Raw genomic sequence first — 25,372 nt, forward strand, 5'->3', positions numbered from 1 at the left:
GAGAGAGAGAGAGAGATTTAGTGGTTTAGTGTGGAGGGGACACAGCTCTCAGTGCCCGCTTCATAGAGCTTCGTCCACGACTGCAAATGCACGAGTGCACAACTGCGAGTGCGCCCTGCAAACGTGTAACTGTGACTATACGAACCTCTAGCTTCTGCCACGCTCAATTGACGAGGTATTTATACCGGAATGATAATATCAACACATGTCCTTCTGCCAGGAGAATTAGCTCTTTGTTCTTTTGAGATCCTTGGCTAGCTAAAGTTTAACGATCTTTGAGATACAAAGTTTTAGACATGGATCCTCAAATCGCTGGTATTTAGGACCGTGCACATTCGTGCAAGACCGACATTAGTACTCTACTGTTTTTATCAGGAAATAGAATATATTTAAACAGGAATGTGCTACTCTTAACAGAGCTAATAGGAAAAGAAATATAGGTAATTATAAGAGAGAAATGTATATTTGATATTTGTAAAAGATATATCTATTTTAAAAATTAGACTTAAAAGAGCATTGATATTCAATTATTTAGATATTTCGTGAATGACGAAAGTCACCAATCTTCTTCCCTCCCTCCACAGACAATAGAAATTAACTATCTGCGTATTTTTTTGGTATTTCTCATCGGAGATTTAATTGATAACTAATGAGGACCTCGTGCGCTTGTTAAACAAACACACAGTCGACAGTGGGACAGGATTTTGCTACCAAGATTATCATTAAGCAATATTTGGCTATTACATTGTATTTCGGTACCGATGACATTTTTGCTAAAATTTGGATTGTCTACTTTCAGGAAGAAGAGAAGAATCAAGAGCGACTTCCAGAACTTGTCCAAGACAGCGTTTAACATATTGTTAAGGTAAAGATTTTGCATAATCTTAACAATAAAAGAAAGAGTGAGAGAAGGGAGGACAGGAAGAAAATATTTGCGTTGAGATCACAGATATACCAGAATCGATATAAATCGTGTTCAAAGCAATTATTTTAGACCATCCATACATAAACAGAATGATCAGCAAGGTAAATTGTACAATTTGTATTTGCTGTTATAATAATAATAATACTTGTAAATTGTTATTTAGAATTAATAAAACAATGCCCCACGTATCTTTGTTTGCTCTACTTTTTATTTATTTTTTAATTACACTTTAGTATATATATATATATATATATTGGAAGTGTGCATTAATTTTAAAGGATTTTCAAGAGATGGCGTAATTATGGATGGCGTCGCGCCATATTGTTGCTACCTTCATCTTCAAAGCATCATGTAACTTTTTTAGTTTTTAGTATGTGTCATGTTTTGCCGAAATGTAAATAATTGTTTTTTTGAGCATTGAATATGTCGAATTTTGTGCCAACAAAGCGCAATTTACGGGATTTGCATTTTTTCTTCCATTTGAAGAAAAGTGCTGCTGAAATGAATGCTATCGGAAGCTTATAGTAATTATACTCCATACTCGATTTCAACTTGTGTATTGATTTCGACGCTATAAAAAGTGATTTGGGATGAAAGACAAGAGATAATGTCCAGGCCAGCTGAAAAAGCTTGAAGTTAGAAAGTGAAAACTTTACTCGATCAAAACCCGAATCAAACGCAAGAAGAACTTGCAGAATTAAATGTTGATCGATCAATGATTTCCAGACATTTAAAGGCCATTGGAATGATTCAAAAGCAAGGAAATTGGGTGCGAGTTGCTGTACGAGTTGAAGCGAGTTGAGGGAAAAGTTCTGTGTCTTTGAAGCAACAATTCATAGGTCATTTTGCGCCTTTTGACGCAAAATGACCTATGAATTGTTGCTTCAAAGACACAGAAAAAAAAGTTTTTGTATCGTATCGTGACGGGAGTGAAAAATGGATACGTTATGATAATCTGAAGCGCAAAAAATCTAGTGCAGGCCAGACAAACCATCAACAGTAACCATCGACGACAAAGCCAAATATTCATGGTACCAAGCTCATGCTCTGTATCTGATGGAATCAGCTGAGTGTAATGTATTATGAGCTGCTCCAACCCAATGAAATCATCACTGGGGAATACCAACAGTAATTGATGCAATTGAGCCGAGCATTAAAGCAAAAATGGCCAGATTACACGAAAAGACAAAGTGATTTTCCAACATGACAACGCTCAGCCTGTTGCAAAATCGATCAAGGAAAACGTTAGAAGCGCTTAACTGGGATGTCCTATCACATCCGCCGTATTCTCCAAATATTGCTCCTTTAGATTACCACTTATTTCGATCAATGACTTGTCTGAGCACTTCCATTCTTATGAAGGTACCAGAAAATGGGTTGATTCGTGGATAGCCTTAAAAAATGTGTCATTCTTTCGACGTGGAATCCATCTATTACCAGAAAGATGGGGAAAAAATGGCTAGCGATGGATAATATTTTGTATGATCAATTTGTAATTATTTTTTCAGAATAAAGCCGTATTTTTACCAAAAAATCCCTTAAAATTAATCCACACTCCTAATATATACATATATATATATATATATTGTGTGTGTGTGTGTGTGTGTGTGTGTGTGTGTGTGTGTGTGTGTGTGTGTGTGTGTGTGTGTCGAAATAAATGTAATTATTTAATCTTTACATCAGTTTTTCATTGTTAAGTATGGAATTAATTAGATGAATAAAGGATAAACAAATGAAGTACAAAGCGAAAAATCTGTATGAAAAAGATAATAATGTATAAATACATAATCACATAAGCTTATAAATTGTATAAAAATATACAATTTATTACATATTACAAATAAATATATGAACTTAATAATAAACAGTCTATGCTAATACTGTATATCACAATCTTCTTCTGATATAAAACAGTTCGTATAACAATAGCGTATTTACTTCAAACCAATTTGCTTCGTAACCTGGATAATAAATAAAATATACATTGTTAATTTAATTAGCTTTACAATTATAATTTTTTATGTAAAATATATTTATTAAATAAATATATAATTCTTATATGAAATTTTAATATTTAATAATAATATTTAATAATAATATTAATTTTTACAAAATTTGAATATTTTTTCGTGTGATAGCGAAATCTTTATTTGACAATAGATCGATTTACCTGTTCATACACGGTCCAAGCCATAGTGGTCATTAAAGTCCGCCTCAGCATTCTAGGAATGATACCTTTGAAATATCCTAAAATGCCATACTTTTTGTAAATGAAGAATGTTGCATGACAGATACCATGGAATTCATTCGGATACAACTGCATCTTCGTCTTGATAACATCCGGCGGTTGCGTCACTATAGATGCTAAAATTCCAGCCAGAATTCCGCAGCTAAAGTGTACTGATGTCGACGAATTGTTTGTCGCTCCTGCAAACAGAAGAATTTGTTATTGTTCAACGAGATATCGACATATATGCTTAATGTAATCTGATTTTTTTTTTATTTAAAATTATAAGGATATCGACAAGTTATACTAACAAAGTCATAAATAATTTCATAATTTTAATGTAAAATATTTTTTAATATATCGCTTTGAAGAATACCTGTACTGGCAGCCGCGTTTTTTAATTGAGTGTAAAACATAAGATATAAACCACTGTAAGGTGCATCTCGTAGAAGAGTAGGAACTAAACCACTTGATAAACCTTTTATTCCCTCTTGCTTATAGATCAACGTAAGAGCTTCGCTGATACTGTTGTACTTATAAACGCCACTCTGCAGAATACAGAATTATATTTATATAATTGGCTCGAATTTCGTTTTGAAAAAATAAAAAAATATCGAATCCTCAGTTAGTCGAAACTTATGAAATATTTTTAGATATTGTCATGCTATTACAAAAATATATATTAATAACGTTTAGGGAAAAAACTTTTCTGAGTTTTAGAATTTTTCTTTCTTTTTCTATCATTTTTTCTGCATTTCTTTTGTAATTTAAAAATGCCATCATGTTCTTTGATATTCTCTACATTCTGTTATTATTATTATTATTTTCTGAACGTACCTCAAATCGAGTCTTCACGACGGTAATAGGAATTAGCAAGGCGCCGGACATGGATCTTGCGGTAATGCCCAAAGAAATAGCTTGCAGAGCCGTCAGGGGTTCTTCAAGATTGAAAGAATGTCTCAGCCAGTGTAGCGATGAAAAATACAAACCCACACCGGGAATTACTCTAGTTATCGACTACAATTAACATCCATTATGTTGTTATATTAGTGTGAATAACATTCAATTTAATTTTTAATTTTTAGAACGATATCTTACCGGTGTCATGCCCTTCCAGAGTCCGAAGATATTCTCCTTCCGAACGATGTGCGCCACTGTGCCCAGCATTCCATTTTTTGGTGATCTATTAAGAAAAGTAATTATTTGAAAAAATAGAAGCTTAAGGTAACAAGTTTTAAATTTAAATTCTTGTAAAAAAGAATTAAATTTTAAATTAATAAAATTAGTTACGTCAAAAAATCAAATTTAAATTAAATAAAAGATGTAATTTTAAAAAAATCTTAAAAAATTAAATATCAAGAGACATCAAATTATTTAAATTAAGTCTTAAAAATTTTGAGCAAAAAGAAGACAAATCTGATTATATATTTAAAATAAAAGTATCGATTTACAACAATATACTTTAATCTTACCCGATAGGAGCATTAATTCTGCTCTGAAGTCTAGTCTTCACCAAATCCAGCGGTTGGAAAAGGATTGTGGAGAATGTTCCGGAGAACGAGCCCGCCAAAAAAGACTTTAAAATCGGATACTGCAAAATGCAACATAGAAAAACAATGAGTAAAAATTTGAATTTATTGTCTGTATAGGATAAATTATTTTACAATTCCCCTTGGAAAAATTTACTACTGTAAGTAACAACAGTGCTTTTGATACTCAAAATAAATAGTTAACCAATTTAATAACTTACAGTATTAAATTTCTTTAAGGATCGTAATCTCTGTTTAATCGTCTATCTTCTATGATAGATTCTTTAACTCATATCTTAATTTCTAATCTAAGTCTAAAAACAAGCCCTAATAAAAATCTAATAAAAACAGGAAACTTGATTGAAAATTGTAGACACGTGTAGACTAATCTATTGGACTTTAGGGCGAAGCTCAATCGTTGCGATTATTATAAATTATTATATCTCTCGTCGCACGAGTTCGCTCACGTGCGGCGAAAGATCTCGGCCGAATACATGATATCAATAATTATCGTTATAAAGAGTGACCCGGGGGGTTATCGTTGTGGCAAACAGCTATTTTTTTCACGAGGGGACGTTAATTTTGCACACGAGTTTTTGTAATAGGACATCGTATGATTTTTGTCAATACTTGATGATGTCAACATCTTGTGCTAGGAGCATCTATTTGTTTTCTACTTTTTGCTTTAATAAATGGAGGCGAACAGTTTTGTCAGAACTCTGAACTCCTCTTAACGTAACTTTGTCATCACGCACGTATTGAACGATATAATTTAATAAATCGTTTAATGATTTATTGATTGCCTTGTTGCTCTTTTGAACTCCTTCGCGGGAGATCTGTGAGTTGATTTATCTCTTTATTAATAATTTTTAAACGTTCTTTTTAGTAAATTATTTCTACGAAAGTTACGTCATAAAATTATATTTCAATTATACGAATAGAAGAGAATAATCACATTTCTGAGAAGTGTTTTAATGTGCTATGCAACGATAGAGCTTTCCTTAATTCCGTCATTGCAAAAATCTTAAGATAAGACATATATTTGCCTAAAGATATATAGTAGATATAAAAAAAAGTATTTGCATATTTTATCTTCTTGTGGGATAATTTTATAAAAGAAGATTCTAAAACATTTCCACTACATAGAATACAAATGAAAAAAAAAAAAAATTTTTTTTTCATTTATATTCCATGTAGAACACATATATGTATACGTATAGAAATCATAATAAGGGTTAAGTAAGAATATATTTTATTATTTATTTTATTAGTTAAGTAAAAAATTAATTCATGATGACGTCTTATCATCTATCATTCTATCATTTTATGTTCTACCTGGCATATTGTGTAAAATATTTCGTAATAACAATAAATTTGTTTTTGTATCAAGTCTCAAAAGGAACAAATATTTGTACAAATATTTTTTACTTATGTAGGTAATATTTATTTAAATACGTATGTGAAATAAATTCGAGATATAAATTTACGAATTCTAAGCAGAAGCGCAAGACTTCCATAAATCAATTTTCAATAAAAATTAATTTGAGAGAATACTTACAGTTCCCAGAGCTTCCATGATTGTATAATTTGGAAACTTATATTCACTGCCGAATATTTGCTATAATCAAATTTCACGATCCAAAAGCTATATAAGTATATTCAAATATTCACAAAATTATGATCGAAATAAAAAAAATACTAAAAATTCCAGTTCAGATCTAATCTGTTAATCAATGTAATCTATTAATCATTTATATACTCGGTTATTAAATTCAAACAATTTTTACTTGTTTTATAAGTAATGACAAACACGATTGTTTACTTGAAAGATGAAAAAATTTTCCTTTCTGTAAGGTCTCTTTGTAATGCTGATGCGATACTGACTCACGTTTGAAACGTGCATCGGTTATACATACATCCCCGTTTATCTTTGTTTCTCCACTGTCGAGGTCAATAGGGTGACCCTGCATATCGGGGCATGCTCGTGCCAGATAAAGTTTCCAGGCTTATCAGTCGACGAAACGTGATTTAAACGTGACTTCATTCGAAAACGTGAGATGCACTTTATACTGATGTAGATCACCCCTCATCAGACGACCCTGTGTTTTTGTTCTTCCAAGCAAAAACGGTCTGATTCACTCCTCGTTGAAGTTTTGCAGTGTTTATGGAGAGATATGTAGGATGATCGAATACGTTTTTTTTCACTGAATTCATCTGCGTCTGTAAATCATAGAATAATTAATATTTGTAATCTTTAAGACAATGAGAAAAAAAATATAGCTCTAAAAAGTCACAAAATTATAAAATAAAATAAAATAACAGAAGTAGATTATATGAAAAAGGTTCTTGTAAATGATGTTTGAATATATCTGCATCTTCAATTGAAGTTGTGATTGCCTTCAAATTATGAGACAAAATTAACGTTTTGAATGCATTTTTCTATGAGACACATTTTTTCAAAAGTATATTCTAAATGAATCAAAAGGAAATTAAAATTGCTAAATACATCTATGATCTTTCGTTTTATCAAGAGTTATCTTTGAAGGAATTAAAGCAATTTTTCATGCAATTTATTTGTGAATTAATTTCATCAAAATTACAAAAAAAAGCAATCGACTAATAATATGTTCAAGTAATATGTTCAAACTTATTATTTTTATAATAAAAATATCAGAGTTGATAAAACAATATCAGAATAACAGGTGAGACCAACGGAAGCCAACATATAGTCAGAATATTTGGGAAGTTCGAATGATGATTGTGAAAGAACAATTCTTATTGCGTTATTATTTAATCATGAATACTTGTCTTTTAAAGATCAAGAAGTTAATCTTGAAAATATATATATCTTGAAAATTACAAAAGTTAGCAAATTCACAAGTGGTGACTAATAAAATGATTAATGTTTTGAAGAATTTGCTTACTTTTATAATTTTTATTTCATTTTAAGATACACAATTGAAACAGTGAACTTAAGCTGAATTACATAATATTTCAAATTAAATTGACCAGCAATTTAATAATACTGATGCTAATGAGCTTTCTTTCTTTAAAACAGCTTTTTTTCTTTAAAACACCTGACTGAGATATTTTTCGCAATAAATTCGTTATAATATTGTAACATTTGAGTAGATAGGTGAAGTGTGGTCATAGCATCTCAGGTAATTTTCTTTAAAATCGTTCTAAAAAAGGAAAATAAAAAGTATTGAGAAATGCTAAGAAATCTTAAAGTTCGCATTATTTTTATACATGCATCTTTTTCGTAAAAAGACGAATTAACTAACGTAAATTTAATTTAATATTTATATAATACATTAGTAAAAAATATAAACAGAATTAAAGTTTTTATGTATCGCCTAACTTCTTATCAAATAAGAATGGAAATGAATTCAGATTTTCAGAAATATTGATTCACGAATGTTAAAATGAATGCTTTTCAATCTAAAAATAATATTAACTTTTTCTGTGCAAAAACACACAATTGTGAATACTGTTCAATTCAAAAGTTTGAATAGGAAATGCAGTTTTTCAATTCAATTGCATCTAATTGAATCTAATTGAATTCAATTAAATCCAAAAAAAAATATTCACTATTTAAAATACGCATTCGGATAGAAAAAAATTCAATTCATTCTCGTTTGCTGGGTTATAATAAATTAATTAACCTATTGTTAGATCTGTTCTTTTTAGCTTTTTTTTCTCTCAACATTTGCATGGGAGAAGAAAAGAGAAGATGAATCATGCAAAGAAGGATAAACTTCTTTTTGTACAAAATATAAGAAATAAGTGCAACTTTTAGGTTCTGATTTCGCGTTACAAATTTTTCTGTGTACTTCTCATAATTATGTAATCTTCTAAAAGTAAATGGAACACTTAAGAGGTCTTTTTAGTCTCGACGTCTAAGAGAAAATATACTGCAAATGATTGATTTCTAATATAAGTCTGATCATTTTTTCGCAGGAAATCGAGTTCAACTTTTGATGGCGATCGCAATTAAAACGAGTAGATCCACATCTACGTCTAGATCTATCTGGACCGTCTACGAAAAATGATTGATGATTTGTCAATCATGAATACTTGCTCATCGATGAAATTCCATCTGCGTCCAGTCAATGAAGCACGAAATGACGAAAATGACGAGCAAGATTCACAAGGTCGCAGAAGATCATCGCCGAGAGTGATATGCAGTTATCGTGCAGCGATCGCGTCACGATTGTTGCGTTTCCACTTGATTTGGATCGCGACTGACGTAGATAACCTATTTGTTCTGAAATCGTTTATCGCTGAGCAAACAAGATTGATGCGATCCGCCATGACCCTCGTAAATCGCTTCTGTTTAAATCCACGTGATCGTCCTATCTTTTTCAATCTTTTCTTTCGATTTGCTTCGATTCTCCGAATTGCACTTTCCGACACTTTTTGCATCGCAGATGATGCTTTTTTTTTTCTAAGCTGATCTCAGTTTCCAGCTGTCCCTCGCGAATGAATGGATTCATTTCGATCAATTCCAATTGCAACAGGTGGAAAAAGATCAATCGAAAACAATCGAAAACAGGTATAGGGATTTATTTGCAAAACAAGAAAAGATAATCCAATCTCGAATCTAGAATAAAGGATATATTAAGGCGTTCTGTATTGTAAACAATTAAATTTTCTGTATTCTATATAGAAATAAATTTGCTATATAAATATCAATATTTCAAAAATTTTATTAGATTTATTATATTCGACAATAAAATTGATATATCGAATCTATTAATGCGCTTTTAAAATGATTCTTATACTTGATGCTTTTAAAATGATAAAAAAAGAAGAAATTTTAGACTTTAGAAAGATTATACTTATATCTCTTCGTTTACATATTTTTGGATAAATGGATATATCGATAAAAGCGTATTTATAAAAAATTTGCTTTATTTATTTCATGTTAAAAAATCATGTTAAAAAATTTCATGTTAAAAAATTTTTATATTCTTAATTGAATATATAATTTATTATACTCATTTTCACCAATGTAGTAGATTAATTTTAATCTCTGTTCAACTTATACTCTTCATCTACTTTTTCTAAGAATTTTAAATTGAAAACGTTTTAGCAACTTAAAAATAAACTTTAAAAATAAACTGAAAAAATTGCCGCATACTGAAACTTTTTCTGAAAATTTTCTGTACGAATTGGAACACTTTTCAGAAATACTAAGACAGTCTACATTTTTTCTTACAATTTTTCGTTTATATGAGTTTTAATAGAATATTCTAACAATAAGATTTTTCATAATTTAAAAATTCTGAAAAAATTATTCTTTTGTTTACCTGTAAGTATTTTTGAATAATCGGACGTTGATAAAACAGTGCATTCATGAATCTTGTGGAGTTCGAAGCGGTAGGCGCCACTGCTAGAGTCTGGACAGTTCCACAGTACAAATGGCCGGTGACGCGAGGAAAACGGACGTGATAAGACCGTTAAGGGACTGCTCTATCATCCATACGGCGACGAGATGATCGTGGCTGCGAACGCGATTTTGCCTCGACCGAGAATACGTGAAACTTGCAGCTAGGATAATTAATCCTCGCCATGAACGCGTGGCTTGCTATCGCTTGCTTCCTCTGCGGCTTTTTTTCTTGTAATGGTAAGTGGCATCGATGCTCAATCCGTCACGATCTTATTATTCTTCCTCTTCTAAATGGATATCTTTGAGACTAGTTCTTTTTCATCTTCTTTTTTGATCTTTCTCTTTTCTTTTTTCTCGATTTTATATTTTTGTGCTGCTGTCGCCTGCACAGTTTTCCATGTTTGTTTTGCTTGCTATTTATGTATGTTGTATGTCGTTGTATGTGTGTATGTTTATTATGGCTGCGGTTCGCTTTCCCGCTCACACGCTTGTGAGCATCAATTATCTTTGTTCAATATTTACTAAACAACAAGGATGAAACACTTAAAGCGTTGTGAACGCCAAAGCGAATCGTCTGTTTTCATCTTTTTTTTTTTTAAAGGTATAATAACAAAATAAAGTAAATATTAAAGATCGAAAATTAAGTCAGTCTTCCCTACTGAAAAAAATCACGTCACAGTCGCATGATGAAATTGTGTAATTAAGACATGTAAATCACGTAACGGAATATTCCAAATCAGTGATATTAAAATTACGTATTTTGAAAAATCACATGATGATATGTTCTTTTTTCTTCTATTTCTATCATTCAATTCTTTAAAATTCGATAACTATAAAATCACGACGGATGAAATTATTTCTAATATCATGTGATTTTTCAAATTACATCGTTTTGAAAAAAGCATGTGATTTGGAACAATCCATTATGTGATTTACATGTTTTAATTACATGATTTCATCATCTAACGTTGTGACATGATTTTTTTCAGTAAGGTTTTTTTAAGACTGGCTCAATTTTTACTTCTTAATGTAAGATTCCACTCTAAAGAATATAAAGAATTGATAGTTTAGCGATGAGAACATTAAATTCAAGCCCAAAATTAAGTCAAAATTGAGCCAATTATTCTTAAACTAAATATTATATGATATTTTTATTAATTTTTTAGGCTCGCCTCTACTTCTATTTGGCACTCATAAGGACATCAGGGTGACCAACATATCTCGCAGCAACAAGGTCAACATCATCATTAAGGACTTGTCAGAAGGTGCGTCGCTGGACTTCTTCTATGAGCGTGAGCTAATTTGTTGGTCCGACAGCAGTTTGGAAATGATACAGTGCATTCGTTATAATGGCACGCATACTGGCGAGAAGATAACAGTAGTGAACTCCAGTTTGATATCGCCCGATGGTCTTGCTTGCGACTGGTTTACGGATAAACTGTATTGGACAGATGGCGAGAAGAACCGGATTGAGGTGACCAGCATCGACGGCCGTAACAGGAAGGTTCTCTTCTGGAATGACATTTATCAGCCGCGTGCAATCGCCTTGGCGCCCATGGAAGGATACCTATTTTGGACCGATTGGGGCGACGTACCTAAGATTGAACGCGCCTCGATGGATGGTGATCCGAATACGCGCGAGATTATTGTCTCTGATGACATATTCTGGCCGAACGGCTTGACGATTGATTATGAAAATAGACTCGTCTACTGGGCGGATGGTAGACTACACTTCATTGCTGTAATGGATTATCATGGTGGTAATAGACGCAGATTGATCAATCGCGATCTGGACTATCCATTTGCCATAACGTTTTTTGACAATCGGCTTTATTGGACCGACTGGAAGACTTGGTGCATCCATTCGTATGACATAAATCAGCTACAATCACATCCACGTGAATTATTTCACGGCGAATATATACCTGGTAGTAAATATATTCTTGTATTCAATAACAACTTGAGCTAATATTGATTAAAATTGTTTTATATTTGATCTTTAGATCAAAGCCAATTATATTCTTAACGTTTATCTTTAAATCTAGAAAAATTATATAGTGTCCTTTATTTCCTCTAGATCACTAGATTATATATATTTAAAATCTTTATACGATATTTATTATTTATGTTTATTATTATATTTTATCTTTTTATATAATAATTTATTAATTCTTCATATAAAATTTAAAGATGTGTGAATTATTCGAATACTGCTTGAATTAAGTGAGATTGAATTTCAGATTGTATTTGAATCTCTTTGAAAAGTTTAGAAAATCTTGATTTGCACATCTAATAAAATTAATGATTTATTTTATTTGATATTTAACATTTATTAATTTTTATTAAATATCGTTTTCAGGTGATATTGAAGTCTGGGACGCAAGGAGGCAACCGAGCGGCAATAATCCTTGCAAGCGAAACAACGGCAATTGTTCTCATCTGTGCCTTCTGAGCTCGAAGGAACCTGGTTATAGTTGCGCCTGTCCCACGGGTGTCAAACTGATTGACAAACATACATGCGCCAACAGACCGGAACAATTGTTGCTAATCGTCCAACGAACTGAAATCTGCCGGATATCCTTAGACTCGCCTGACTATACAAATTTCGTGTTGCCGCTTACCGGCATTAAACATGCAATTGCAATTGACTTCGATCCAGTGGAAGAGCTGCTATATTGGACTGATGAACAAACAACTGCCATTAGGCGAGCTCCTCTCGATGGAATGAGTCAACAGAATGTGATTTCTACGGAGGTATGTAATTGTTTCTCTTTTTCTTTCTCGTTTAATGTTTGCATTGGTCTTGAAAATGTTATTTATAACAAAAACATAATATCTTTCAATGCAGCAATGGCTCAAGTCTTAAATTTTTGATTTTTGATTAATCGAATTAAAATTACATGAATTGTCGTTGCAAAAGTAAACCAGTATTTTTTTATATATCAGATTTATAAATAGTTGCCAAAAAATCTTTTATAAAATGTTTAAAAAAGTTTGTAACAAACATAGCTTTTACATATTTTTCAAAAACAAGAATTTAAATTGTAAAATAAGGCTTTATGAATAAAACAATTTTAATATTGAAGAGCATAAAACTTTTTTAATTTTATAAGAACACATTTAGGTAACGACATCGTCACACTATTCAAACATTGTATGAAGATTATGAAAATTCGGCGTCAAATTAGATTGAGGATTTATTTCCTGAATTTGTGTATTAAAGAAAATTGACTCCTCAATTATCCTATATGATTTGATAAAAAACAAACTTAGTTTTTACCATTATTCAAATAGACATAAATTTGAAAAGATTAAATTCAATTTCATCATAAAGACTTTAAGATTAGAACTCCGTGATTATTACAAACAATTAGAAATCATTAGATCGGATACTTTCACAATTTGGAAAGTGTCTAACTTGCTACTTATCTCGGTGGAGACAGCGTTCTTCAGATGTCAAGATAACAAATTGAATCAGATATGGTTTCGATAAAAGGAAGATTGAAAATAAAATCCCTTTCTCATTAAAAAAAGAAACAAACATATTAAACAGAGAATCAAATCGATCAAATACTTCATAATAACATCGGGGATGGCAACGGGAGTTTTATCTTCTTCATTTGAGTCTATGAAGATTGTTCAAATTTCCTCAAATAACATTATTTCAAACGATAATGAAATAGTGAATAAAATTCTCGTTAATCCAGATAAGTTTGCTGACAGCAGTCTAATGAATAGCATCCACAACCAATGGTTCATTAATTTATGTAATAATGAAATTCCAAAGGAAGTAAGGATGTTGTTACAATTGGGACATTGTTATAATTTACCGAAACACAAGCAATAATGGAAAAGTTGTCTAGAGTTTGTCAAGTGTATTGAGAATAACATTTTCAAGTTAAATGATATTAGCAATTCCATTAGAAATGAATCTATAAGAAAATTACAGAGAATAAAATAACCGTATGGAATTATGTGAATGACAATGACAAAATGATAAAAAAATGGCTTCAATCAATGGAATCATTTATTAATAATCACTCAGAGATTCTCTTCACAAGAGCGGACAAAGGAAATACTATGATTATTCTTGATAGAAATGATTACAATTTGAGGATAGAGAAGATGTTGTCGAACTTGGACATGAATTAATCAATAAAAAACCTATTAATAAATTGACATTTGGGGCATGCAGCATCCTTTCCACTTCTTTTGAGTGGAAGAACAAGGAATATATTGATGAACATACATATAGTAAATTGTTGGTGACGGATGGAATCTTGCCATGTGCATATAGCTTACCAAAGATACATAAACATAACGTTTTAGAATCATAGTGTCATGCATTAACCGTCCGTTGTATTATATTGCTTCATACTTATACAACATCATCAAGAAAAGTATCCCTTCTCATTTTAGTAGTATCGAAAATAGTTATATCATACACACAATCATGGATTACCTTTAGATCCAAATTATACCCTAAACTCTTTAGATGTAATGTCATTATTCACGAACATTAAATCTAGCTATTGACAGTATAAAAAGAAGATGGAATAACTTTTCAAATTCCACAAAGATACCTATGAAGCAATTCATAACGGTATCACTGGTGATAAATTCCACATTTTTCACTTTTAATAATAAAATTTATAAACAAATCTTACTCCTATGGGTTCCCCATTGTCATTCATACTTGCAGATGGTATTACAGGATTTAGAGGAGACGATTTTCAAACGAATTCCCAGCCTATCATTTTATTTTCGATATGTAGATGACATTTTGTTTACAGCACACAAAAATGTACAGGTAATCTTATTAGAATTCAATTCATACCATCCTAGAATACAATTCACTTTGGAGACGGGTGGGAATGATGATATTAATTTTTTAGATAAAGTGATCGATGACAATAGAATTAAGTTTGATATTTATTAGAAAACCCACTAATTCATGATGGAGGTATTTAAGTTTTCATTCCAACCATCCAATGGAGTACAAAAGAGGTGTCATCATAAGCCTGTTTGATAAAATTTTGATTTTGAATTTGACACAAAAGATACAGTCATAATCAATACACTATTACAAAACGGTAATCGTTATATTTCATTTTTTCCACAATTAATAACAGAATCAATAATTACTCTTACAGACAATCATTTGATAAAACAAGCGATGATAATAACGATGAATTGAATTTAAAAAGATATTTCACAATTCCTTATTTCAATTATAAAATCTCAGAAAGTTTTAGAAGTATTACAAAAAAATATGATTTAAATATAGTATTTAAATTAACCGATTAACTCTCTGAGAGATTTATTAAGACGGGTCAAGTTTTAGATTTCAACTCTCGATGTGATGTTATATATACAAAAATCAACTGCAATTGTGAAGCATCATACGTGGGTCAAACGAAAAGAAAATTGAAAACTAAAACTAAAGAACATCATGCAGATGTTAAGAAAAAGAGTGGGATCATCTCTGAACATAAGTTAGAAAATAATCATGATTTTAAATTGGATGAAGTGGAAATTTTAAATATAGAATCATCATATTATAAAAGATTGCTTATCGGAAATGATTCACATTGAGAAACAGGCTTATGGAATAAATAAAGTGATACCGACAAATTACCAGCTATTTATTCCTCTATCTTTCATATCATACCCTCTTCCTTAGTCACACTCATGTAATGAAGCCAGTATTCAACCAACATCTATCGAAATTGATTGCTGAAATATTGTCATCGTTCATCAAAAAATTTGTACAACAATAGGATGAGAATGGTCATAGGTAATTATATTTTGATTTACATAATGAGTATTGGAGATTACTGATTAGAATCCATATGTTGACAGAGTAATTATCTTAATTCACTTTGCCTGAATTAATAATTTTATAATTTTATTTTTGACATGAATTGAAATTAAATTGCTAGAGATTAGACAAAGATTGATAGTAACTTAATGTGATTACAGTTAATTATAGAAATTGGGACTTTCATGCAGGATGATCATCTCACACGTTTATATCAACTATTAACAACTGAAATAAAGACATATCCAGCAGTGAATTCACAAGTATTAACGAAAGTTGGGAAGAAGGTTAAAATTTCAGATTAAAACAATGTGATCAAGCAGCGCTAAGTTAAATCTGACTAATTTAGAAAAAATGTAAAATGTTTACAAAAATTTATATTATCGTTATTCCTCATATGTATAATTGAATGTCACACTGAAAATGACATGATAAATGTGTCGAAATATTTGTAAACAATTTGATTCAATTTCGAAAGATTATATAAGATTATATAAGTTCGCAAAAATATCTAGCGTTGGCTTTTTATGCTCTTCAGTATTAAAATTGTTCCAAAAAATTTTTAAAGGATATAAAAGTACTGAAATATTATAAGAATTCTTTTATTAAAAAGAAAATAAATCTTTGAATTTTCGTTTATTTGAAAATATCTTTTAAAATATGTTTTAAATTTCTTAAATTTTTGAATTTTTTACAGTTCTGTTTTTATCTAATTGTCTTCTGTTTACATCTGTTTCAACAGAACTGACAAGAATGCTGAAATTACACAAATTTTTTGGCGAAATTGTTAATATTACAGATAGCTTGAAAAGACTTTTAGAGAAATGGCAAAGAAGCCATTATATTTTTGCATTATATACTGGAATTGCTATAATTCTATCTTTTGATTGCAGGTGGCGAATCCAGATGGTATTGCGATAGACTGGATCGCTCGCAATCTTTATTGGACCGATACCGGGACCGATCGGATTGAAGTGGCGCGACTAGATGGGAAATATCGGCGTGTGCTGGTGAATGAAGATCTATTTGAACCACGAGCGATTGCGCTCGCACCTGAGCACGGTTGGATGTTCTGGACCGATTGGAGTGAAAAGCGGCCAAAAATTGAGCGCAGTAATCTGGACGGCAGCGAGCGTACATTGCTGATCACCAAGGACATTGTCTGGCCAAATGGCATCGCCTTGGATCTCGAGCGCAATAAGATCTATTGGTGCGACGCGAAGACCGACAAAATCGAGGTGTCTAATATGGATGGTACTGATCGGCGTGAGGTTATTACCGATAATCTGCCACATCTATTCGGTCTCACTTTACTGGGCGATTATTTATATTGGACCGATTGGCAGCGTCGCAGCATCGATCGAGCGCACAAGCTCACTGGTGGTGAACGTGAAGTCATTGTTGACCAGGTACCCAATGTAATGGGAATCAAGGCCATACATCTTGGCAAAATGAACGCCAGTAATTCTCCGTGCGCCCGCGACAATGGTGGATGTAGCCATCTCTGTTTTAACAGACCCAACAACAGGTGTATATTGCGGAAATTATTCGAATATTTTTTTTGCAAGATTTGCTGAAATCGTTGCGGATAGATTGAAAATTCTTATAGAAATAGAATCTTATAGAAATATTAAATAGAAATTTAATATTGAAAAGAAGTAATTAAGTACTTTCTTTGTTGTTTAATGCTTTTAATATTCAAAAGTATTATAAATAATTTTTAATAATTTTAAATAATAATTTTAAATAATTTTTAATATTGAAATTAGATTTCTGTAAGGAGAGACTTTTATTAAAGTAGAAAAGAGCAAAGAACCATACTTTCACATCACACTATATGTTGAAGTAAATTAGTTTTTCTAAGGAAGATTAAAGTAAGGAAGATTAAAATATATAAATTGAATGACAATTTGTTGACGAAAAATTGTAATATAAAATCGAAAATATTCAGGTATGTCTGCGCTTGTCAGATGGGTTACGAATTGACAAAGGATAAGCGCACGTGTGTTGTGCCGGAAGCATTCCTATTATTTTCTAGGAGGGAGAATCTTGGTCGAATCAGTATTGAGAACATTAACAATGATAATATCATACCTGTCACTGGTATCAAAGACGCTAGGTTAGTATAGCTGTAACATTAAAGTGAATGTTAAAATAAGATTAGATTAAAACATATTAAAAATGTTTATTAAACTTTTCGAAAAATTATAAGAACGACGTTTACATATAAAAAAAAAGAAGATATTTTTTTTACTAGAAGTTTTACTAGAAGTTTATGCCTAATTAATTTACTTTTTTCTTCAAAAAGGATTTCTTGAAGTGGTTATGGTTTTTTTTAATTTTGCTATTTATATCAAGATTTAATTCAAGAGACAAGCTATTTTACTTCACACTTAACTATATTTTTTGATAAATTATTGTATGTATTTTTTTGCTCTTTTTAGCGCTATAGATTTCGACTTGTCCGAGAATCGCATTTATTGGACAGATGTTAAGCTAAAAACCATCACACGTGTTTTTATAAATGGATCAGATATTGAAAAAATAGTCGATCTCGGCCTAGAATCGCCAGAAGGTATTGCGTTTGATTGGATCGCGCACAATCTCTATTGGAGTGATACCATCACGCGCAGAATAGAAATGATAAGAATAGAAGGAGGCAGCAGGAAAATACTTTTATGGCAAAATCTTCTCGAGCCCAAGAATGTGGCTGTGGATCCTGAGAGAGGGTAAGTTTTGTGTTTTTATTCTATACTAGCTATTATCTTTAAATTACCTTTAAATAGTTCCATAACTTGATTTCTATTTATATTTCTATTTATATATTTTCGTTTTGTTCTCCATTGAAATTTAAATTAATTTAAAAAATATTTATTTTTTAAATGAATAAAGTTAACAAACATGGTAAAAAGGTGAGAGAAACGTCTAAAAGATATCTTTCTTTAGATATATAATTGTGGTAACGAAATGAAAAATATAATATAATTAAAAATAATTATATGAGAATATTTTTGATATAAAGATTAGTTGGCATCTTATTAAACAAATGTGTTAAATCTTGTTTAATGTTTGTTTAATATATTTGTCTGTTTTCTAGCCATTTATACTGGGCTGAATGGGGCAACACTGGCAGTATCGAGAGAGCTTTTCTGGATGGCACACAGCGGCAAGTGATCGTTTCGCACATCGGCCGAGCGAACGGTCTGACGATTGACCATGTGGGGCGCAAATTGTATTGGGCCGACATCTCTACACCCGCGATCAATTGTTACGATCTATTGACACAACGAGGGGATGTCATTATTTCGCGTCACATAGTCTATCCATTCAGTGTTACGCAGTATCGGGACTTTATTTATTGGGCGGATTGGAACACAGGCGACATTGAAAGAGCGGACAAGATCACTGGAGCGAATCGTACCAAAATCCACACTAATCTGGCGTCGGTGACGGATTTGAAAGTGTTTCACGCATCGCGACAGTCTGGTTCGAACCCATGCGCTATTGCGAACGGCAATTGCAGCCACCTTTGCATCGCTTTACCGGATTCAAACGAAAGTGCGTCCGTCATTCACAAATGCGCCTGTCCCACGCATTATAATCTGGCGCGGGACAATCGGACTTGCATGGCGCCACGACATTTCATGATCTACAGTCAGCGCACTGCGATTGTACGTTATTTACCTGATCAGACGGATGACTGTGCGGATGTAACGTTGCGTGTACAGGGTTTAAAAAACGTTCGCGCGATCGAGTTCGATCCAGTGACGCAGCATGTTTACTGGATTGATGGTCGCGTGACAATTCGTCGTGCCTTGGAGAATCAAACGCAGCAGCAACAGCACAGCAGCACAGTTGTGGTGTCCATCGGAAATGGCCATTTGTTTGATCTTGCGCTGGATCCGCTTGGACGGCTGCTCTTCTGGACATGTTCGACAAACGATGCGCTCAATGTTACGCGACTGGACAATGGTTCGGCTCTCGGCATCGTGGTGAAAGGTGACGGTGAGAAGCCACGTCACATAGCGATCTACTCGCAGCAGCGATTACTTTTTTGGACGGATATAGGGAAGAAGCGGGTGGTACGCAGCAAAATGGATGGCAAGGAGCGCCACGTGATTGCCAGCGATTTACTGGAACAGCCCACCGGCTTAACAGTAGACACCATGACGTATGTCGTCTACTGGGCATACAGCAAACACATTGAATGCTCCAACTTCGAAGGTAGCGATCGTAAGCTCTTGACTTCCACGCAGGGCTCAGCACTGCATCTAGCAGTCCTTTTCAATTATCTCTATTGGTACGATCGCGATGCACAGGTGAGTAACAATATTTTATTGTTCCATTAAGATATTTATCATATCTTATATAGAAAAATTTGAAATTAGGATAGGATGATAATCCATATGTATATTTCATTGTACCTTATCTCATTGTACCTTACTAGGTAATTGAACGGGTAAATAAAACATTTGATGGAAACACTAGGCGAGGCACGCAGGTAACGACAGGTCGCACATCTTTCACGGATCTTATTGCGATCAATATGCCTGAGGATTTGCTCATGGAGACACATGTGTGCAGCCCATTCAATGATTACGGTGGTTGCTCGCACTTCTGCGTCGGCACCAATACTATTGCCGATGAGGCTACTGCAACATTGCCCCGTTGCTCATGTCCAAAGTCGTTGGTTCTATCCGACGACGGTCGGACTTGTCGCGCAGCGCCTGTCTGCGGAAACGATCACTTCACATGTGCCGCTCCTAACGCGGCCGTGAGTAAGGATTGTATACCAGCCACGTGGAAGTGTGATGGCCAAACCGACTGTTCAGATGGCAGTGACGAGCTGGGATGTCCTACTTGCTCCCGCGATCAATTCAGATGTCAGAATCACTGTATCGGTAAGCGCGACTTCTATCTCTTTTTTTGGATAATCAAAAATATACGAATATAAAGCAATAAAATAATTATATGTTATGTGTCTGTTTCTGCAGAATTGTCTTTAGTATGCGACGGGACTCAGCAATGTCCGGATGGTTCAGATGAGGCGCAATGTTGTGAGATCGGACAGTTCCAGTGCGTCGGAAATGGTGTTTGCATTTCCGGGACATCATTGTGCGACGGTTGGGACGATTGCGCCGATGGCAGTGACGAAGTACCGCCAGCTTGCATGAGCCCACACAATCCTCATCGCCAGAACGCTGGACCTGGCATCAATGAATCTGGCAAGACGACTTACATTATCATCATTCTGGCAGTGGTATTTGTGGTTGGAACAAGTATTTTAAGCTACTACTACTGCCGTAAAAAGTAAAGATATTTACTGTATTATTTATTAAATAATAAAAAATCATAATCAATCTTTTTGGATTAATTTTTATTCAAAATTCAGTTTATTAATATATTTTTTTATTTAGAAAAGTTGTTTAAATTTTCCTTAAAAAATTCAGTTGTATTTTAAATAGATTCTCTTAAATATAGAAAATAACATAAGGGAAAGAATCTTTTGTATCAAGCAAGAAAATATTTATTGTTTTGTTATATGTTCTGTTATAGGTTTACCGGAAACGAAGGCCTGCCTGATATACTACATGATTCGGCGGGAGATCCACTGTCGCCGAAACCTAGTAACAATCGAATGGTGAAGCCGATGTTTGTTTCGCAGAAGAACAATAGGAAGGATGGGGGAGGAAGTGGAGGCATTAAAATCGGGATGGAAGCCGTAAGGATGTCCATGTTGAACGGAAGTAGTCTGGGCTCTAGTTATGACCGTAGTCACATAACAGGTAATGTATCTGTACATTATTACTGTGTAAGCTCTTCTATTAGAACGGAATCTTAAAATCATGTCATATATCAAGATTTGAGATTTAAAGAAAAAGATCATATAAGCTTAAATAAATAAATAAATAAATTAGCTTAAAAGAAAAAATATTTTTGTATATATTCATTATTTTTATCTTTATTTTTATATTAGAATATTCTTCTTGAGGTTTTCACGGGTGCTTTCTGTATAAAGATGTGTTTCGCGAGTTTTCTCCGTGTCCAGATTCATTCTTGGAATGCCAACGTTTCATGAACCTTGCAGTCCACATCAAGGCGAAGAGCAGCCTGATACTGAGTTGCTCCAGGCCGTTCCTTTTATATTACACTGTTGAAGTGATAGTAGGGGGGGGGGGGGCGAAAATAAGTGTCCTTATCAGCCAATAGAGTCAACCATCTACCGACTCCCATCAGAACAAGCAGATAATATCCGCAGACAGGTAACCAATATCCTTTCCAAAACCAAACCCCCTCCATCAAACATTACTAGACAAGAGCGATTGATTCTTCAAGAACCTGAACAGGGACACAGACATCGTGCTTTCAACCGATGAAGGCAACACGACAGTAGTCATGAACAAACTATAAGAAAAAGATGAAGAACCTTCTCTCGGACAAAGCATGCAAAAAGCTTGACAAAGATCCAATTAATACAATTGCACAGAATATCAAAATCCTAGTGGAGAAAAGCAACATTCCCGGTAAAAAAAAATCAAATTAAAACTTACAAATCCTCTCTCACTAAGACTATACGGACTATCAAAAGTACACAAACTAAACATCCTTCTCAGACCGATTTTTAATGTCAAACACTCCCCGACATACAACTTATCACGCTTCCTAGCAAACACTACAACTTCCCTCATTGAAAAATCCGAATCATACATAATCAACTCAACGGACTTCATATGAAAAATTCGATTGCATCCCACAGATCTGTTTGTTTCGATGTAAAATTCCTCGCACAAGTCTCAATACACAAGACACATTAAACATAATAAAGGTCTCACATGAAGTTTCCTCCGATCTCATTCCGCTAATAGAGCACTGCTTAATAATCATTTACTTCTCCTATAACAATTAATTTTATGAACAAATTTCAGGAACGACAATAGGTTCTTCTATTTCTTAATCGTCAACATCTTCATAGAGAATTTTGAAAGAAGCCCTCAGAAAATCAGAAGTTTGGTTCGTTATGTAGACGACACATTCATGATATGGTGACACGGTAGAGTCGAACTCCGTAAATTCCTTATTTTCCTCAACAATCAATATCCAAATATCCACTGCATTATAGACATAGAGGAAAACGGAAAACTCCTCTTCTAGATGTTCTTGTCTCTAGGAAAGTTGGCGATACCTTAGGTCATCAAGTATATAGAAAATCAATACACACAGATAGACCTATATGCCGAGTCGCACCATCAGCACAAAAACAGTCAACAATCAACTCATTTGTACATAGAGCTTTTACCATCTCTGACAAAGAACATCTACAGACAGAAATTAACCATTTAAACTAGCCTTATTGAAAAATGGACTCGACAAAAAGGACCAAAATAATCAATAAACATGCAAACAAGAATGGTCTCTGACACAATCAGACGAAAGGATTCTATCCATATGTCAAAGGAACATATCAGATTAGCAGAATATTAAACAAATATTCACATAATATTCGAACTATCTTTAAACCAAAAAGATAGGATAAATTTTAAGAAATCCTGAATCAAAGACATCCTTTCAGCTCCGCTGAAGGGATATACAAAATATCTTATTCTTGCGAGTAACATATACATTGGAGAAACCGGGAGAATACATACGATCAATATTCGGATAAAAGAGCACCAACGTGAGATCAGGCTAAAGCACGCCACGCAGTCGGCATATCAGAACGCAACATCGAAACCGGACATGAAATGCTGTTTGACAAATGACCATAATGGCCAACATTACATCATATTTTCCAAGAAAGTATAGAGATACAAAACACTAACAATCTAAATAGAGATAATGGCTACAACATAAATAAAATATTCTCCTGGTTATTGAAGACCGATTCCACTACCTCTCCCCTCCCCCACCCACTATTCTTTTCCTCCCCCTTCCCCGCTACTCCAACAAGCAGCGTAATATAAAAGAAAACGGTCTGGAGGAATAGCTCAATATTATGTTATTTCTCGTTTTGATGAAGTGGACTGCAAGAATGGATCTGGACATAGAGAAAACCCGCGAAACACATAATCTTTTTTTACACTTAGGAAAATTTTCATGTGTAAGAGGCTGAACAATATTCATATTATCATTTGCTGTGACATAAATTGTCATTCAGATTTTACAATTTTTATATTCTGTTCTGTCAGGTGCGTCAAGTTCTACCAGAGGAAGCTCTGCAGGTGGATATCCTCAGGAAACTTTGAATCCGCCGCCGAGTCCAGCGACGATCGTTAGCTCAACACGTTGCTCCAGTAGCAATGCATCCCGATATAAACCATATCGGCATTACAGGAGCATTAATCAACCGCCACCACCTACTCCATGTAGCACCGATGTTTGCGATGAGTCAGACAGCAATTATCCAGCGCGCTATCGTTACGAAAGCGAACCATTTCCACCGCCGCCCACTCCACGTTCTGTCTATCATAGCGACGCAGCGATCAGTTGCCCACCGTCCCCGAGTTCCAGATCGTCCACATATTTTAGTCCCTTACCACCACCACCGTCGCCGGTGCCTTAAGAAGAATCCGGAAGTAGAGACATATAATATAACGCTCCGGTGCTTCTACTTTTGCATTTATCTTATTTCAATATTCCTTTATCGCGACTGTAGTCGTTGATACTTAAATCTTATAATTACTAATTATGACTGAATCGACTTTTATGCACCATTGTGCATAAAAGTTTTCAATGAAAGTGCTCAGATAGATAATAATTGAGAATTCAATGGTAATTTTTACGAAACGATATAAAAAAAATATGACAAAAATATATATATTAGCTTTTAAAGCAATGGATTTCTGTCATATAGCGAATTTAAATGCATTAGTGCACACTGGTGCATATTAAGTCGTATCAATACTTGCAATAGATTTATATCTGCAATGTGTGAACAGTATTCTACATCATATCGAACATTTAAGCGCAACATAATTTTGCCTCGAACATTTGTTAGGTTTAAATATTCAATATGACTATATAGTATCACATCAAATGTTACGCGATGTAACTCCAATGTTGTAATGGATATTACGCGACGGTATTGCAGTTACGATGTTTTGTTGCAAGTGGACACGGCTTTAAAGACTGTTGGTTATAAAAACGTATATATAATAAACATACATGATTGAATTTAGATGCCGACATGAGTTATTGTATTATTTAGTAGAATGCATTGGAGCATTTTATTCATAAAGCGTTATTTATGTTTTATATCTATATATATATATATATATTTTTATACCTAAATAGATAATTTATGTATATACAAACTAAGTTCTATACACACACGCGCGCGCACACACACACACACACACACACAAGGTGTTTGGAAAATAATGATAAATCTTTCACGTAGAGGCAGAATGGACTAAACTGAGAAAAGTCTTTTACCATTTTGCAATTTTCGCAATAATTAACAAGATATAAATTGTTAAAA

General features: G+C 33.3%; 2 protein-coding genes across 2 annotated transcripts; one reads left to right on the plus strand and one right to left on the minus strand.

The window, feature by feature from the left end:
- Positions 1-2,677: 2,677 nt before the first annotated feature.
- LOC105621885 (solute carrier family 25 member 38-like) lies at positions 2,678-6,651 on the minus strand. The gene is made up of 7 exons (XM_012203322.1): positions 6,598-6,651; positions 4,625-4,743; positions 4,251-4,335; positions 3,990-4,169; positions 3,529-3,700; positions 3,096-3,352; positions 2,678-2,886 (listed from the first exon to the last, which is right to left on the minus strand). Exons 1-7 carry the CDS (start codon positions 6,649-6,651, stop codon positions 2,860-2,862), a joined length of 894 nt encoding a protein of 297 aa, XP_012058712.1. The 3' UTR covers positions 2,678-2,859.
- A 3,604-nt stretch (positions 6,652-10,255) lies between these two features.
- Positions 10,256-24,454, plus strand: LOC105621886 (low-density lipoprotein receptor-related protein 6). Its single transcript, XM_012203324.1, has 11 exons — positions 10,256-10,310; positions 11,240-12,016; positions 12,430-12,827; positions 16,788-17,422; positions 17,846-18,013; positions 18,339-18,623; positions 18,992-20,213; positions 20,342-20,795; positions 20,889-21,204; positions 21,451-21,680; positions 24,081-24,454. Exons 1-11 carry the CDS (start codon positions 10,256-10,258, stop codon positions 24,452-24,454), a joined length of 4,914 nt encoding a protein of 1,637 aa, XP_012058714.1.
- Positions 24,455-25,372: the final 918 nt, after the last annotated feature.

The sequence above is a fragment of the Atta cephalotes genome (genome assembly GCF_000143395.1).
Source record: "Atta cephalotes unplaced genomic scaffold scaffold00038, whole genome shotgun sequence".
Taxonomy (NCBI): domain Eukaryota; kingdom Metazoa; phylum Arthropoda; class Insecta; order Hymenoptera; family Formicidae; genus Atta; species Atta cephalotes.

Excerpts from the sequence above, each read along its gene's own strand:
- LOC105621885 (XM_012203322.1), bottom strand. The coding sequence starts at position 6,651 with ATGCAGGGTCACCCTATTGACCTCGACAGTGGAGAAACAAAGATAAAC. Across the intron at positions 4,744-6,597 it reads AAACAAAGATAAACGGGGAT|TATCCGATTTTAAAGTCTTT; the intron begins GTATGTATAACC and ends TGCATTTTGCAG. Across the intron at positions 2,887-3,095 it reads CTTGGACCGTGTATGAACAG|GTTACGAAGCAAATTGGTTT; the intron begins GTAAATCGATCT and ends TTTATTATCCAG.
- LOC105621886 (XM_012203324.1), top strand. The coding sequence starts at position 10,256 with ATGAACGCGTGGCTTGCTATCGCTTGCTTCCTCTGCGGCTTTTTTTCT. Across the intron at positions 12,828-16,787 it reads AGAATGTGATTTCTACGGAG|GTGGCGAATCCAGATGGTAT; the intron begins GTATGTAATTGT and ends TTTTGATTGCAG. Across the intron at positions 18,624-18,991 it reads GCTGTGGATCCTGAGAGAGG|CCATTTATACTGGGCTGAAT; the intron begins GTAAGTTTTGTG and ends TCTGTTTTCTAG.